The sequence below is a fragment of the Mustela nigripes genome, chromosome 2, assembly GCF_022355385.1.
Source record: "Mustela nigripes isolate SB6536 chromosome 2, MUSNIG.SB6536, whole genome shotgun sequence".
Lineage (NCBI taxonomy): Eukaryota > Metazoa > Chordata > Mammalia > Carnivora > Mustelidae > Mustela > Mustela nigripes.
Window position 1 is genome coordinate 164,170,603 of NC_081558.1, and position 13,916 is coordinate 164,184,518.

Below are 13,916 nucleotides of genomic sequence, written 5' to 3' on the forward strand. Positions count from 1 at the left end.
AAAAAAGTACAAAAACCTACTAGTCAGAAAGAAGACTCTGTAGGGATGGAAACCACCTTTGCATTTTTTTGTATCTCCATGTTACTAGTGCAAAGTGGGGTGCTCCTTAAATATTTGACTCATAATCAGCTGTCAGCAAATTGCTATGTAACTTTTAGAAATTATAGCTCATTTTTTTCTAAGCACTTTTAAAGTCCAAAGCAGCATCATTAGGTGTGTAAATTAGAGAAACAAACTAGAAAACAGCCTCTTTGCACATTTCTTCCCAACTGTACAGTAAAGACCTACTATCATTAGACCAAAATGAAGGTCTTCCTTAAAGGGTTGCCTCTGAGGCTGCTGGCTCCCTTATGTTGAGTCTCTTGAATTTTCCCTTTTCTTTCTTTCTTTCCTATTATCATCATGTTGTCTAAGTAGCCCTTCATTACCTCTCCCATCCCTCTCGCTAAGGTGATGAGTGCCAGAAAACGTTTGGATGGTGGGATGTTACATTATTTTGTTGCCAGAGTTTGTGCGGTGGCTCAAGGTTGGAAAAAAATTATTTCTGACAGAGTGAAGTTCTGCTATAATCATCTAGAAATTAGAATCCTTTAATTTTAGACTTGTCAAGATAGGACACGTTGATAACTCTTTAAAAAAAAGATAAAAGAAGTATTGATCACAAAACAATATTTTCACCTGCTGTATATAATCATGTACTTAGTGACTGGCAGTTAGAGAATTAAGAGGGTACATAGTACTTATGTACTTATATGCAAAGAAATAGTGGGAAATTATTGAGTGTCTTCTATATTACTGAAATCAGAATCCTCTTAGTTTATTTTGAAACTTTTTTCTAAGTCTGTTTATATTTGAATTCCTTTTGAATGCTCTCTTAGTAATATTTAGTAACATAAATCCTTTTTTTGACTGCCTACTATTAAAGCTTTTTACCTATTAGCATTTAATCCAGTACTAATTCAACGAATATTTATTGATTCCCTATGTAAACAGTACTGATTAGGTTATGATAAAAGCATAATAAACTTGTCTCTTCTTCCATGGGCCTTGAGTCATTGGCAGTTCGGTCATTTACTCTGGTTGGTAAGTAGGTCATCAGCAGTGCAAACACAGAATACACTGAGCTGGATCTCAAAGGTGTGCATCTGCATTTATGGCTAAGATTTAAGATGTAAACAATCACATCAATTTTGTCCACACCTCTGTGCTCCACTGCCCTGCCTCTCTGAAAAAGTAACGTAAAAAAATGTAAACATAAAAAAAGTAAATGTCACTTGAGTGTATTTATACTCTGCATTTATATTGCTTCATATTTCATAAAATCTTTCCAATTCCCCCAAAGATTAGTGTAGTTCTCATAGCTTACCTTAGTGTCCCCACCCCCGAGTTTCGGAGTAGATCTGGGATAGAACCTTAGAATCTGCATCCTAACAGGCTCCTGGGTCTTGCTGGTGCTGATGCTGATGCTGCAGGTCTCAGAACCACTCTTACATTTGAATGAGTTCTTGAAGATAAAGATCATCTTTGAAATCTCCCACTGCAGCTTTGTAGAACTCTATGTGTGGAAATGTCTGCCAAATAACACACACTTACTGTTTTCTTTTGTTTTTCCTTTGAGGACCAGTTCCATTCACTGTCTTACCATGTCCTTAAGTCCTTACTAGATTGGATTCACCCACCTAAAGACCTTTGAAGAGAAAGGGGAGCTTTTTTTTCTTTCTTTGTTCTATATGCTTTAGAACCTCCCCAGACTCCATTTTTGTATTTTGGGAAAGGGATTGCCTCTCCAAGGGTCACTTCTGACCCTGCCCCCCATATCAGTTGGCCCAAGGATCAGGACCAGCTTAGAATATACCTGAACTATCCTTTTAAGTAGTTAATACAAGGTTAGAGTTGAGGGGCCATGGGCCAGACAGTACTAATGACTAATCTTACTTATTTATTAAATTTGAGCATGTAAGAGATGAGATGTCAAAATTATGCATTAATGGGACTGGTCCTGGGAGCAGGTGAAGATATTCTGTGTCTGTCAACCTCATTTTTGTCCATTTTAGTCATGTTCTCAAAATTGCCATTCATTTCTTTCATTATCTCTTCTCTTTTAGATATACCACTCTTCAGTGTTTCTTGTTTTATTCTTTTTTAATTATTATTATTATTTTTATTAACATATAATGTATTATTTGCCCTAGGGGTAAAGGTCTGTGAAACATCAGGCTTACACACTTTATAGCACTCATCATAACACTCTTGTTTTATTCTTCTTTATCCCTCGTTTTACAGCAGCAGCCCTACCTTCTGTTTTTTTTTTTCCTTTTTCAGTGACTATAAAAAGGCCCTATTTTAAAAGGTACCATCAAAACCTCAAAAAACAGATGAGCTGCTAATAACATTATGCCCTACTTTATGCACACCACTAGGCTTTTAAATACCCTTTCCTGCGTTAGTCTTTGTGTTGAACTTAGTGTATTATGCATGCAAAAACTGGAAATACATTCTTTTTACAATTATTTACTTTTTTTTTTTTCCTAAGGAAGAGGAGACAGACAATGAAGAAAACTTTATTGATCTCAATGTCTTAAAGGCCCAGACGTATCGTTTGGTAAGTAACGTGGGATACACACAGGACCAACAAGCAAACAGTACACTTGTTCTGCTGGAAATTAAAACAAGTAGAAACCATGTTTGCCATTGTTTTGTGTGTCATATGAAAAGTAGCTCTCAAAAAATTCTTTTCCTATATATAAAATGTTATAATTGTAACAAATACAAAACTCCAGAGGGGCAAGTGGGGCAGCCTCCTGTCTACACCATGAAAAACCAACACAGTGCTACTCACATAAGCTGAATATAATTTGTCATTTTTTATTATAGAAAGACATTATTTGATTTCAAGTTATTTTCCATTATAAGTGGCTAGTTTTGAATGGTCTTGATTATATGAAAATATTTAATAGATAATTATTTGAAATAAAGTAGATTATTTTAAGACTGGTGTATGGATAGGAGTCAGACAGTGTTTTAAGTCAATGTTTGCTCTGTTTTAATTAGGAAATAAATCTGGTCTATAAATGAGAACCACTCAATGAGATTTTTGAAAAGTATGTATGGGATTTTTGTATTTTCCTATTTGTATATTTCAATAAAGTGATACCTATTGCTTGCTCAAAAAGGTATGTATAGAATATAATAGTCTCATTTGCCCTTTATTTTTCTTGTCTAAATTCTGCAAACAATTTTGGATATAGCTTTGGGCTCATATCATGAAGACTTTGGTGGCCATCTTATCCCAGGATGATCTCTTCATTTATCATTTACTGTTAGTCAGCATTATTTGTTATCATTAATGATACATTTGTGGTTTTCTGCCCAACTCGCAATGCAATAAAACATAACGAGTAACGCTGTAGCTAACTTGCCTAAATGTGTGAGTTAACTTCAATACATTTAATAGTTACTAGATATCTGACCTTGGGCAGGTTTCCAAAAATTCTTGTGCCTTATCTTCCCCATCTGTAAAATGAGGATAAAAATGTTTTCTTTTCATAGGGTTTTTAAAGATTAAAAGAGTTACTACATATAAGGCGTTTATAATGATGTCTGGCACATAGAAAGTGCTCAGTAAATGTTGGTAAAACCCAGAACCACATCATCCCACATTCCCCTTCTCAAATCTGATCTGTATAAGCTCCTTACAGGATTATAGGAGATAACTATCATTTTTTATATTCTCCATGGTGTAACATAGAAGTTGCCCAATGAATGTATTTTTATTGCTTAATTGAAAATTGAGAGTATAATATAATCTGATACAGGATATCAGAATAATGTGTTAACATTTTAATCCAAACAAATAAACTCTAGTTGCAACAGTACATTTGCAAATCACTCTGTAGTTTTCAAAGTCCAGTTGACCCTTAAACATGGGTTTGAACTGCATAGGTGCACTTTAACATGGACCTTTTTCCAATAAATACAGTACAATACTGGAAATGTATTTTCCTTGTGATTTTTTTCAGTAACATATTCTTTTGTCTTTATTGTAAGAATACAATATATAATACATATAGCACGCAAAATATGTATTAATTAATGAGTAAATCTTCCAGTCAATGGTAGGCTATTAGAAGTTAAGTTTTTGGAGGGCACCTGGGTGGATCAGTCGGTTGAGCATCCGACTCTTGATTTTGGCTCAGGTCATGTTCTCAAGGTCATGAGATCAGGCCCCACATTGGACTCTGTGGAGAGTCTTTTTGAGATTCTCTTTGTCCTTCTTCCTCTGCCCACCCCCAACTTGCACACGCACACTCACTCTCTCTGTCAAAAAAAAAAAAGTTTGTTTGTTTTAATTTTAAAAATAAAAAAGTTAAATTTGGGGAGAGTCAAAAGTTATATCCAGGTTTCCAGTTAATTGGGATTCCACACCCCTAACTCCCACACTGCTCAATGGTCAGTTGTACTTTAAACCACATCCTTTACTGACCTTGTGAAGAATTTGAGATGTTGTTATCTCCCTTTTACAGATACAAAAACTGAAATTTATAACCTTGGGACAGTATACTCTTAAAAAACTTAATAAATCTACAATAGCTGAATTAAGTTTGCTCTAAACTTCCCTTTCCCTCATACGAGAGTTCAGCAGGGTAGGTAAGATTTGATTCCCACATTAAGAAAAGACACTGTGGTGCTCAGTATTCCTGTATGTGTTGAAGATGACAACAAAGTTGTCCTAAAGCATAAGGAAATAAAACAAAAGAGATGAATACACAATTATTCTCAGAACAAAACTGTCATTTGTGCTATTTATTCTTCCACTGATGGTGTAAATAAAGACCTCTAAAGGCAGCCTGGGATTCCCTCTGGACAATGTAGTGTGGGAATTGGGAAGGCCTTAAAGTAATTTAATTTGTTTCTACCACTACCCACTACTCTTAAGTTCCTGTAGGTCCTGATTTCAATTTTTCACCTTAATTGAACTATGTAAGTTCTCCCCTACCTGTGCCTTTATAAATTATCTAGGTATTAGATTCTTTGGACAAAGATGATATAACATAAACCCCTTTGAGCTAAGACTGTATATGGTTGCATTTTCATAAGAGGAAGAAGTCTGAACACCAGCTGTTTGTGGATGGTCAGCCATGAAGTACTAATGAGGCAGAAAACCCTTTCATATTTTAAAAAATCTGGCAGGCTTATGATGTTGCCCACTAAAGCCATCTGCCTGAGACAGCTGTATCTGACTCTAGCTTATGATGGCTTAGGCTACTCTTTCCCCAAGACAGAACTGCTATATAGGTTAATAACATAGATTTAAGATTTTATGTTTGATGCAGCAGGTGGACTCACGATGCAGAGGAAATATTATTTTAGGGAAGTTGCATGCAATGAGTTTTGTACTAGAACAAAAATATTATGTTCTGTCTAGGAAATTGATATACGAAATGTGGATGTGACTAGGCCACCCCAGCCATTTATGGATGATAGCAATTCCTCTCTACCTATGGTTTCGAAACAACAGATGCTTCTCCAATCATTCTCTATTCTCTTACCTTGCTTTATTTTTCTTTCCAGACCCTGGCAATGTATTCATTTCTATCTATTGCCTATCTCAATCACTAGAATGCACCATCCTCTAGAGTGGGAACTTTCTTCAGTACTTTTTCACCTGTGCCTGGCATGTAGAAAGTACCCAGTATTGAATAACATTGAATGAATACATGCTTGAATGAACAATATTTTATATTTGTAATTTTATAGGCAAATATAGTTTAATCTGCAGAGAGAAAAGAATTGCTCAACAGGTACATATTATCTCTTCTATGTACCAAGTAAGATGATGCAGGGAGGAATCTACTTATATTCCCTCCTTTCATTAAATAATGTGATGTTGAGATCCTAAAACATGTGCTTGCTCTTAAGTTCCATGATAATGCAAGAAGATGAGCATACCTAGCATTTTCTTGAGATTTGTGGTAAATGGAACGAGAGAGAAGGGGCATGGAAAAGACATGCTAATGATTACGTTCTCACGAAGTGGACAGTGAGACCTGCGTTTGGGGTCCAGGATGTTCATTGTGAAAGGAAGGGGGGAAGAAGTCAGGCTGAGGGAGATGTCTAGCTGTGGTTCAGGCCTGACAAAGCTTTTGGCAACCTGTTGAAGAGGTCTGACACCAGTGCTCCCCACTTGGCTCAGTCACTGGAGGCAGGCTGCCCTGGGGAGGACATACTACCAGGTTGAGGTGGCCTCTCTGGGTGAGACAGCCTGAGGGAGCCAACAGCAGGAGGCTATCTGCTGGCCACAAGGCTGGCAGTGAGGCAGCACATCTTTCTCTGGAAGGAGACCTGCTGGTCCATTTTCCTGACTACCACAGTGGATTTGAATCCTCTAACTGCGAATTTGAAGAATTTGTATAGAGCTACCAGGTGCCCACTGACTAAACATTGAAGCGTTTGCCTACACAGAGCCTGAGCAGTAATGTTTCATGAACACTGATAATGGCGTTCTAAGCAAATGTTTCCTCTAGTCAATATTGAATGCTTACATGGGTGAAGTCAGTTTGCTTTGGAAGCAGTTGTTTTTCAGAACATTCATTTACTCTGAGGTTCAAAAGGTACATTTTAATGCCCTTTTATTTTGTGATTTCACCCTCTAATTCTCTTACTGCAATTACGGTTTTGCCAAATACAATATTTTCAAGAAAATAATTTTTGCAGTTATTGAGGGATTGCTTTATCTTCTGAAATTTGATCTGTAGGTTAGTTATTTGAATTTTCATCGAGCTTTTCTTAGAAGGGGAAAAAATGAGTAAATAGCAGTCTTCAAGTCTAGCCCACAAAATTCCACATTCTCTTGGTCGCTCTCTAATTCCTAAATATTCTTGAAATCCAAAATTTAGCCAAAGACTCCTTGAGAACGGTCATGGGGGAAGACACGGGTGCTGTATTAAAGCTCTCACAGTTGGGCAGAGCTCCTGATGGGTTGGGGTGCAGTAGAATTTCAGAGATGTGAGGGGTGGGAGCAGGAAAGGAAGGTGCTGGCGGTGAGGTGTTAGGCAGGTGTTCGGGCCATTTCTAGTTCTATCTCGAGTATGTTAATTGGAAACTGCCTGCATGGTTGTGGCAGCTACACTGTAATTACAAGTGGTCTTTGTAGCTCCCCTCCATTCTGAAGCTCAGTAGAATCACAGCAGCAGTGTTGTGGCAGCATAACGCAGATGTGTCATTCTCCTCCCCCAGTGGAAAAAAGATGGGAGGGAAGCTGTGCGCTCTGAGTTCTATTTTTAAATGTCCATCACTTCATTTCAAAACATTTTTTTCAAACATGCCATAGATACCATTCTTCCTTGAGATGCTAAATTTGAGGTTTTAGAAACCAAATTCTGAGTTAGACAGCATAAAACCAACTTTCTCAAAAGGTTTAAACACAATTGGTTTTTAATTACTTAGCAAAAAATTCATTGTACCAAGAATGAGAGAATTTTTAGCTTAAAAAGCAAAAGCTGTGAGGAAGCAAAAATCTGGGCTTGGAAAAAAATGTCATCTCAGTTTTAGAGTGTCATTGTGGCAAGTCTGCAAGATTATAATCAAAAAAGGGAAGAAGATGGGTCTACTTTGGCTTATATCTTAAATACTTTAAATTTCTTCATTTTACATTTGATTTACATTTCACTTCTTGACAAAACATCATTTCTGAGTAGGGCAGGGGAAAAAAAAGTACTGTTCTGCAATATAGCTTGCCCCCTAGGTTATCACTGGTTCTGATTCCTGCTTGAGGAAAATGGTTTTCCTCTCCATTCCTAAAACATTTGTTTGCCCTCCTCTATTGTGACTGAGAAGTCTGCGGTTGGTATTTCACAGGAGAAACAATTAAAGCACCACATGTCTGAGTGCGATGGAACACATTATGACTGAGCAAATGCTTTTATTTCTCTGGTAACTAACCTGTACCACCCCATCAGTTTTACATCTGGAGGTGAATCGAAAATGTAGGTTAGAGGAAAAAAAGCTGTACTCTGCATTACTCAGAAGAAGCTCAAATGGCAGTTCTTGCTGGGTGTAAAAGAGGGTTTTGCTTGATCTCTAGTGAAGCTTTTGAATCCACACTTGGAACAGGAAAGATCCTTATTTCCGTCCTGGTTTTATTGTGAGCCTAAAAAGAAGTGTGAAGCAAGGACTTCTCAAGGTCCTTTCCAGATCTGAGTACATACCTTCGATGTCGACACCAGGGTGGAAAATAATCCTTGCATCATACTGGGATTGTGCATCACTAGACACTTAACCTTAGTAAATTAACCTGTGACTCTGCTTATTCTGTACGATGGTGACACAATTCTTCCCAGTGTTGTTTTGAGATTAATATAACCTAACTTGTACACAGCACTTAGTTTGACGCATTTCTTATTTTGTATAATTTTCCACCTTTCCTAGAGTTTGGAACTAAGAGACTGGAATGTTACCAACATTCTTATGTGCTATAGGAGAGTAAAAAAGCCCCAGTCTCTCAATGTAAATAAGTGTCTAGATTGCCACAAGTATTTTTGAGTAAGAAGCTTATATAGGATATAAGTTATCAAGAAGGCTTGCATTTTTGTATAAATTAGGAAGTCTTGGTGATGTCATGTCTTTATTTTCATACTATGTCACATGAATTCTTATTAAATGCCCACTGGACTAAATCTGCTATCATATAAGGTCTCCCCTACAGAAATGACTAAGGGGAATTTGATGAGAACTAATATGATCTTTTTTCAGGATTCATTTGAGAGCTGTTATTTTCTAAATGGATAGATTATATTTCCTCAATCAATGCCAATAGCAGATATTTTACATAACTTCATGTATTAGATGGGTACCCAGAACGTGTGCTTTTCTCAGTCCTATAGAAACCTATATTCTTTAAATCCACCCAACCCCACCCATTCACCTCTAGCAGTGTTAGTGCTTGAATATTTGTCTAATGATTTGTTTTAATCCAGACATCTAGTTGGTCTCACTAAGACCTGCAGATGCTGCTTTTGAAAATATTTCTCATATGTATCCCTTTAGCTATCTTTCAAGGGCATGTCTGCTTCATCTCCTGTCTGGATTATGTAATAATAATGGCCCAAATGGTCTTTGATCCTCTTCCTTCAATCCCACCCTCACCCTTTTGCACAATATTTTTCACTACTCTTTTATCTTACTTACTGCCAAGCGACTTTCAAAAGGTCATTCTGAGTTCAGTAACTTTTGATGGCTTTTCACTGCTAATAGGTCAATTTATGTAGATCATAAAACAATAATATTTTGGTCTGAATTTCCAGACTCTTGGCAATTTGACAACTTGTCCATATAGCCAACCTCAATTTCTTCTGCTGGAATAACTTTATTCTAGATAAATGGATCCTCCCATGGGTTTTCAAACACCTTATGAGCATATCTGTTCTCGTCTTTGTCTCCTATCTAAAATGTCTTCTCATCATCTCTCTACCTGAGTCGTAAACCTTCAAAGTTCAGCTCAAATTCTGCCTTTTTGGTGACACCTTCCCAGCTACCCCAGCCCCATTCAGTTCTATGACCCACAAATCTATAACCCGTAAGTCTTCATAAAACATGATTAGAATGTTCTTTCATGAGGATTTTTAACATTTTATTAAGTGTCCCTGTTACTGAATAGTACCTGGCATATAGTAGGTGCTAAATAAAGATTTCTTGGATAAATTCATTTTTACCTTGCTTGTAACTCTTCCTGACTTCCCTTCTGGCTTAGAGGACAAAATTCCTTTCCTCACCTTAGCTTCTGAGGTCTTTCACAAAGTTCTTAACTCTTTTTTTGCTCCTCGGCATTTGCCTTTCTAAGCCCCTAGTCACTCTTGATATGATCTTCACAAGCCATGTGCATTTCTATTTCAGTATCTTGGCTTATGGTGCTTTCCTGACTATAAACACTTGGCTTGTCTCTTTTCTGCCTATTAGCATTCCATACATCCTTATAAGGTTAAACTTAGATCTCACCATCTCCATTAAAACACACTTCTCTCTCTCATTCAAATTCCTAAAGCATTTACACCCATACCAGCTAGTTTCTGGAAGCTTATCAAATTTATTATTATTACCTGCTTTTATTAAAAATACTTTATTCTTTTTTAAAGTGAAATATATTCCTTATTTTTTAAACAAAGGTGCAAAAAAGTACAAAGAAAAATCTGAAAACATCCCCAAATCTCAGCACTATACTAGAAACACTGTATCACTTTATACATAATGTCCCTGAGGTTATGTAAGATGCTAACGTTTGGTGAATCTGGATGAGGGCATATGGGAATTCTTTGTACTATTTGTGTAATTTTTTTTGTAAGTCTGAAAAAAATATACTGACACAGAAACAAATTGACGAAGTACAGAGTTCATAAAATAATCCAAATATATTGTAGTATTAATAATGTAGGAAGCAGTGCAAATAAGTGGAGAAAACTGGACTGTTCAATTAAAGGGTGATGGAATAACAGGCTGTCCATCTGGAAAAAAAGATAGGCTCTTCCCTCATATTGTACATCCAAATAAACCCCGCATGGATCAACAAATTAAAAAATGATGAGGTACAAAAACAAAAACATGAGTGACAAGGGTTATACATACAGGTTGAATTTGGCATGATAAAGCCTGCCAGGAAAACTAAAAAACAGAGAAGAAAAGCACTGATAAATCTGAATGCATAAAAATTAAAGTCTATAAACGAAATGATGGGATGGGGAACACCATAAAGTTAAAAAGACAAGTGATAAACCGGGAGAATGTAGTTGTAACTATATAACAAAGGATTGATGGGCATTTGTTAAGGTATCTAAGAGCTTGTGTTCTAGAGTAACATCGCCTGGACCCTGAACTCTGCTAATGATGTGACATAGGGAAAATTAGGTAATTGCTCTATAACTCACTTTTCTCATTTGCAAAATGGGAATAAGTCTCTTTTGATTCATGGTGCTATTATGGGCATTTAACATAGGCGAAAGAATCTAGTACCATGCTTCACATTTAATAATAGTAAATGTAACTGTGAAAATATATTGTGGCTTACTTTGTGCCAGGCACTGTGCAAGCCTTTTAAAATACATCATATAATTCAATCCTTACCACAACCCTTCCACTGAGGAGAGTACCATTATCCCTATCTTAGAGATCGCAACCCTGAGATTTAGAGAGGTATGCAACTTGACCAAGGGCTAATAAGTGATAGAGGTAAGATTTGCAGAGATGGGATTCCAGACCCATCCTCTTGACATTTTACACCACAGTGGCAGTTCTCAAGACAATTTAGTTCCCTTTTCCTTGAGTCTTGGGACTATGTGATCTTGACAGTTAATAGGTTTTCATGTTCTTCTCAGTACGTATATGAATTGAGCTCTTCAAATGTATTTGGGCACTGGTATATCCATAACATTGCCATCCCAGAGAAAAGAAGCCTTGTAGAAGTTCATTCCATAAAGAATTAAACTTCCTTTGGCATACTCTGTAACACCAACTCTAGTGTCTATGACAGCTTTTCCATACATACTTCTTGGGGTGCTTTCTTTTGGTTTTTATCTTGAGAAAATTAAAAATCAGGGATGGTTTTACCTTTGTACTTACTGTACATTAAAATAGCTGAAATAGTGACAAAGACAGGTATTTGAGATATTAAACAGAAATAATTACTGGAAGTTGAGTTCTCATTCAAAAATAATTTCAGAATTCTTATTCAAAAATCAAATTAATTTTGTGTTTAGGAAGCTTTTTAACTTTTTTGATTTGTGAGCATAATTTATTTAAATCTTAGGCCACATTATAACAATAAAATTTCTTTTGATAGTCTTAAAATTGAATTGAAAACTTTTCTGAACTTCATATATTTAAAGACAGAGGCTATCATCTATCTATTTCTTTTGATGGATTATAGCCAGGGTTTAATTTAGTTTTTCAGAACAAATCCGAAAATACTTTTTATATGGTATTAAACATTTTTCTTCATAGTAATATAGTGTTAAATCATTTAAAACCTAATTTGAAAAGAAAATAGTGAATCAGACTCATGATTTATGCTTCTTTAATCATGAAGAAGAATTGATTTGTAGGGACATGAAAGGTTTTAACTCTGTGCCTTCAATGTGATTTGTTAAAATCACTGGATTTCAGTGGAATACTTTTCTTGACTGAAATACCTTATTTATCCCTCTAACTTTTTATTGATCAATGATAAAGAAAGAAGGACATTAGATACCCTTAGGAGAAACCCTCTTTAATAAATAGTAATGCCAGGGGCACCTCAGTGGCTCAGTTAGTTTAGCACCTGACTCTTGAGTTTGGCTCAGGTCATGATCTCAGGGTCCTGGGATTGAACCCTGAGTTGGGCTCCTTGCTCAGTGCAGAGTCTGCTTGAATTCTCTCCCTTCCTTTCCCTCTACCCTCCCCCTCCCATACTCACTCTCTCTCTTAAATAAATAAATCTTAAAAAAAAAAATATATATATATATATAGTACTTAGCTTGTTGGCCACCTATTCTATTTCCTCTGTGGAACAAAGCATCAAATTAGGAAGATTCCAGAAAGGACTCTGAACAAAATAAGTATAATCACTACCATTACAAAAATATCTATGAAGGGGCACCTGGGTGGCTCGGTCTATTGAGCATCTGATCTCAGGGTGGTGAGATGGAGCCCCAGGGTAGGGTTCCATACTCAGTGTGGAGTCTGTTTGTCCCTCTCCCTTCTCCTCCTCTGCCCCCACTCACATGTGTGCATGCTCTTTCTCTCTCTCTCTCAAATAAACAAATAAAATCTTAAAAAAAAAAAAAAGAAATCTGTGAAGTCCCACCCTCATCACCACCACCAGCACTCTCACCAGCTCTCACATATTTCCCCTGTATTCTCACTTTGCCTAAATTCTCACAAGTTTGGATATTAGATTTCTAAGCCCACAGAAGTTTAGGAGGAAGAAGAGGTGCTACAGAAAGTCAAGCAGACAACCAGAGGTGATCACTGCATCTGATACTGAGGGGCTACTGGAAAACGTTAAAAGCAAATGTAAGAACACAAAACTTATAACTATCTGAGAACTTTTAATGCAGGTTCAGTCATACCCAGTTTTCTCAGAGAGAGAAAGAGAGCACCATTGTATTATAGAATTAGTATAATAAGAGACATCCTAAAAGATTTAATTATGGTTAATAAATGTCAGCATTTACCAGTATCCAGTCTGACAGTGATATCTCATTCTTGCAAAAGGCCTTGGTAACTGAAGATTCAAGAGCCTCTGCTTGCTCATGCTTCATTAGTTCAGTTATCTCCCATTTTCACCAGGAAGTCTGTGAATCCAGTTTCTGCCCAGGCCCTCACGATCTAGGTTTTCTTGGCCAGGCTCCCATTTGAACTTAAGATCTCTCTGTAACTTCTGATGCAGGATCCCCACTCCTAAGGAAACATCTTCTCATGGATGCCTGAGCCTTGAGCTTCACTCTTGGGTCTGCCCATGCAGCCATATGTTTTCCCTTTACTAAACAAGGTATTTCTCTGTCAATAAGGGGAAGTACTATAGTGTATCCATGATTAGTCAAATTTTAGAAACTCTACTTCATCCTACTTCTAGCTTTCTTCCTTCTTCATTCCCAATGGAGTATCTTAACCAGAGCTAAATGCCCAACCTGATTTGGACCCTTGGGATCAAAAGATCCTATAGCACTAGATTTTTGTTATTATAGCAAAACTGAAATGAATGGGTAAGTGCAAGAAGTCATAATCAACAATGCTTTGTTTAGTAATACTTAGTTCCCTTTCCCTTATGGAGTTTTCCAATAGTGCATATGTACTACATACTAGAAATAGTTTCATTCCAAAGAGTTTTTTTTTTTTTAATTCTTTGCTTAAGATGGTAATTCATCAGGTCTACCAAAAATGTTGTCAGT

At 36.6% G+C, this 13,916-nt stretch overlaps 1 protein-coding gene across 2 annotated transcripts in view; it reads left to right on the forward strand.

Moving 5' to 3' along the window:
* IFT57 (intraflagellar transport 57) overlaps positions 1 to 13,916 on the forward strand; it is a 53,140-nt gene that overhangs the window by 9,147 nt on the left and 30,077 nt on the right. For both annotated transcript variants that reach the window (XM_059392022.1, XM_059392021.1), the window contains one exon: positions 2,534 to 2,602. In XM_059392022.1, the coding sequence (XP_059248005.1) occupies positions 2,534 to 2,602 (69 nt within the window). The remainder of the gene's footprint in view (positions 1 to 2,533; positions 2,603 to 13,916) is intronic.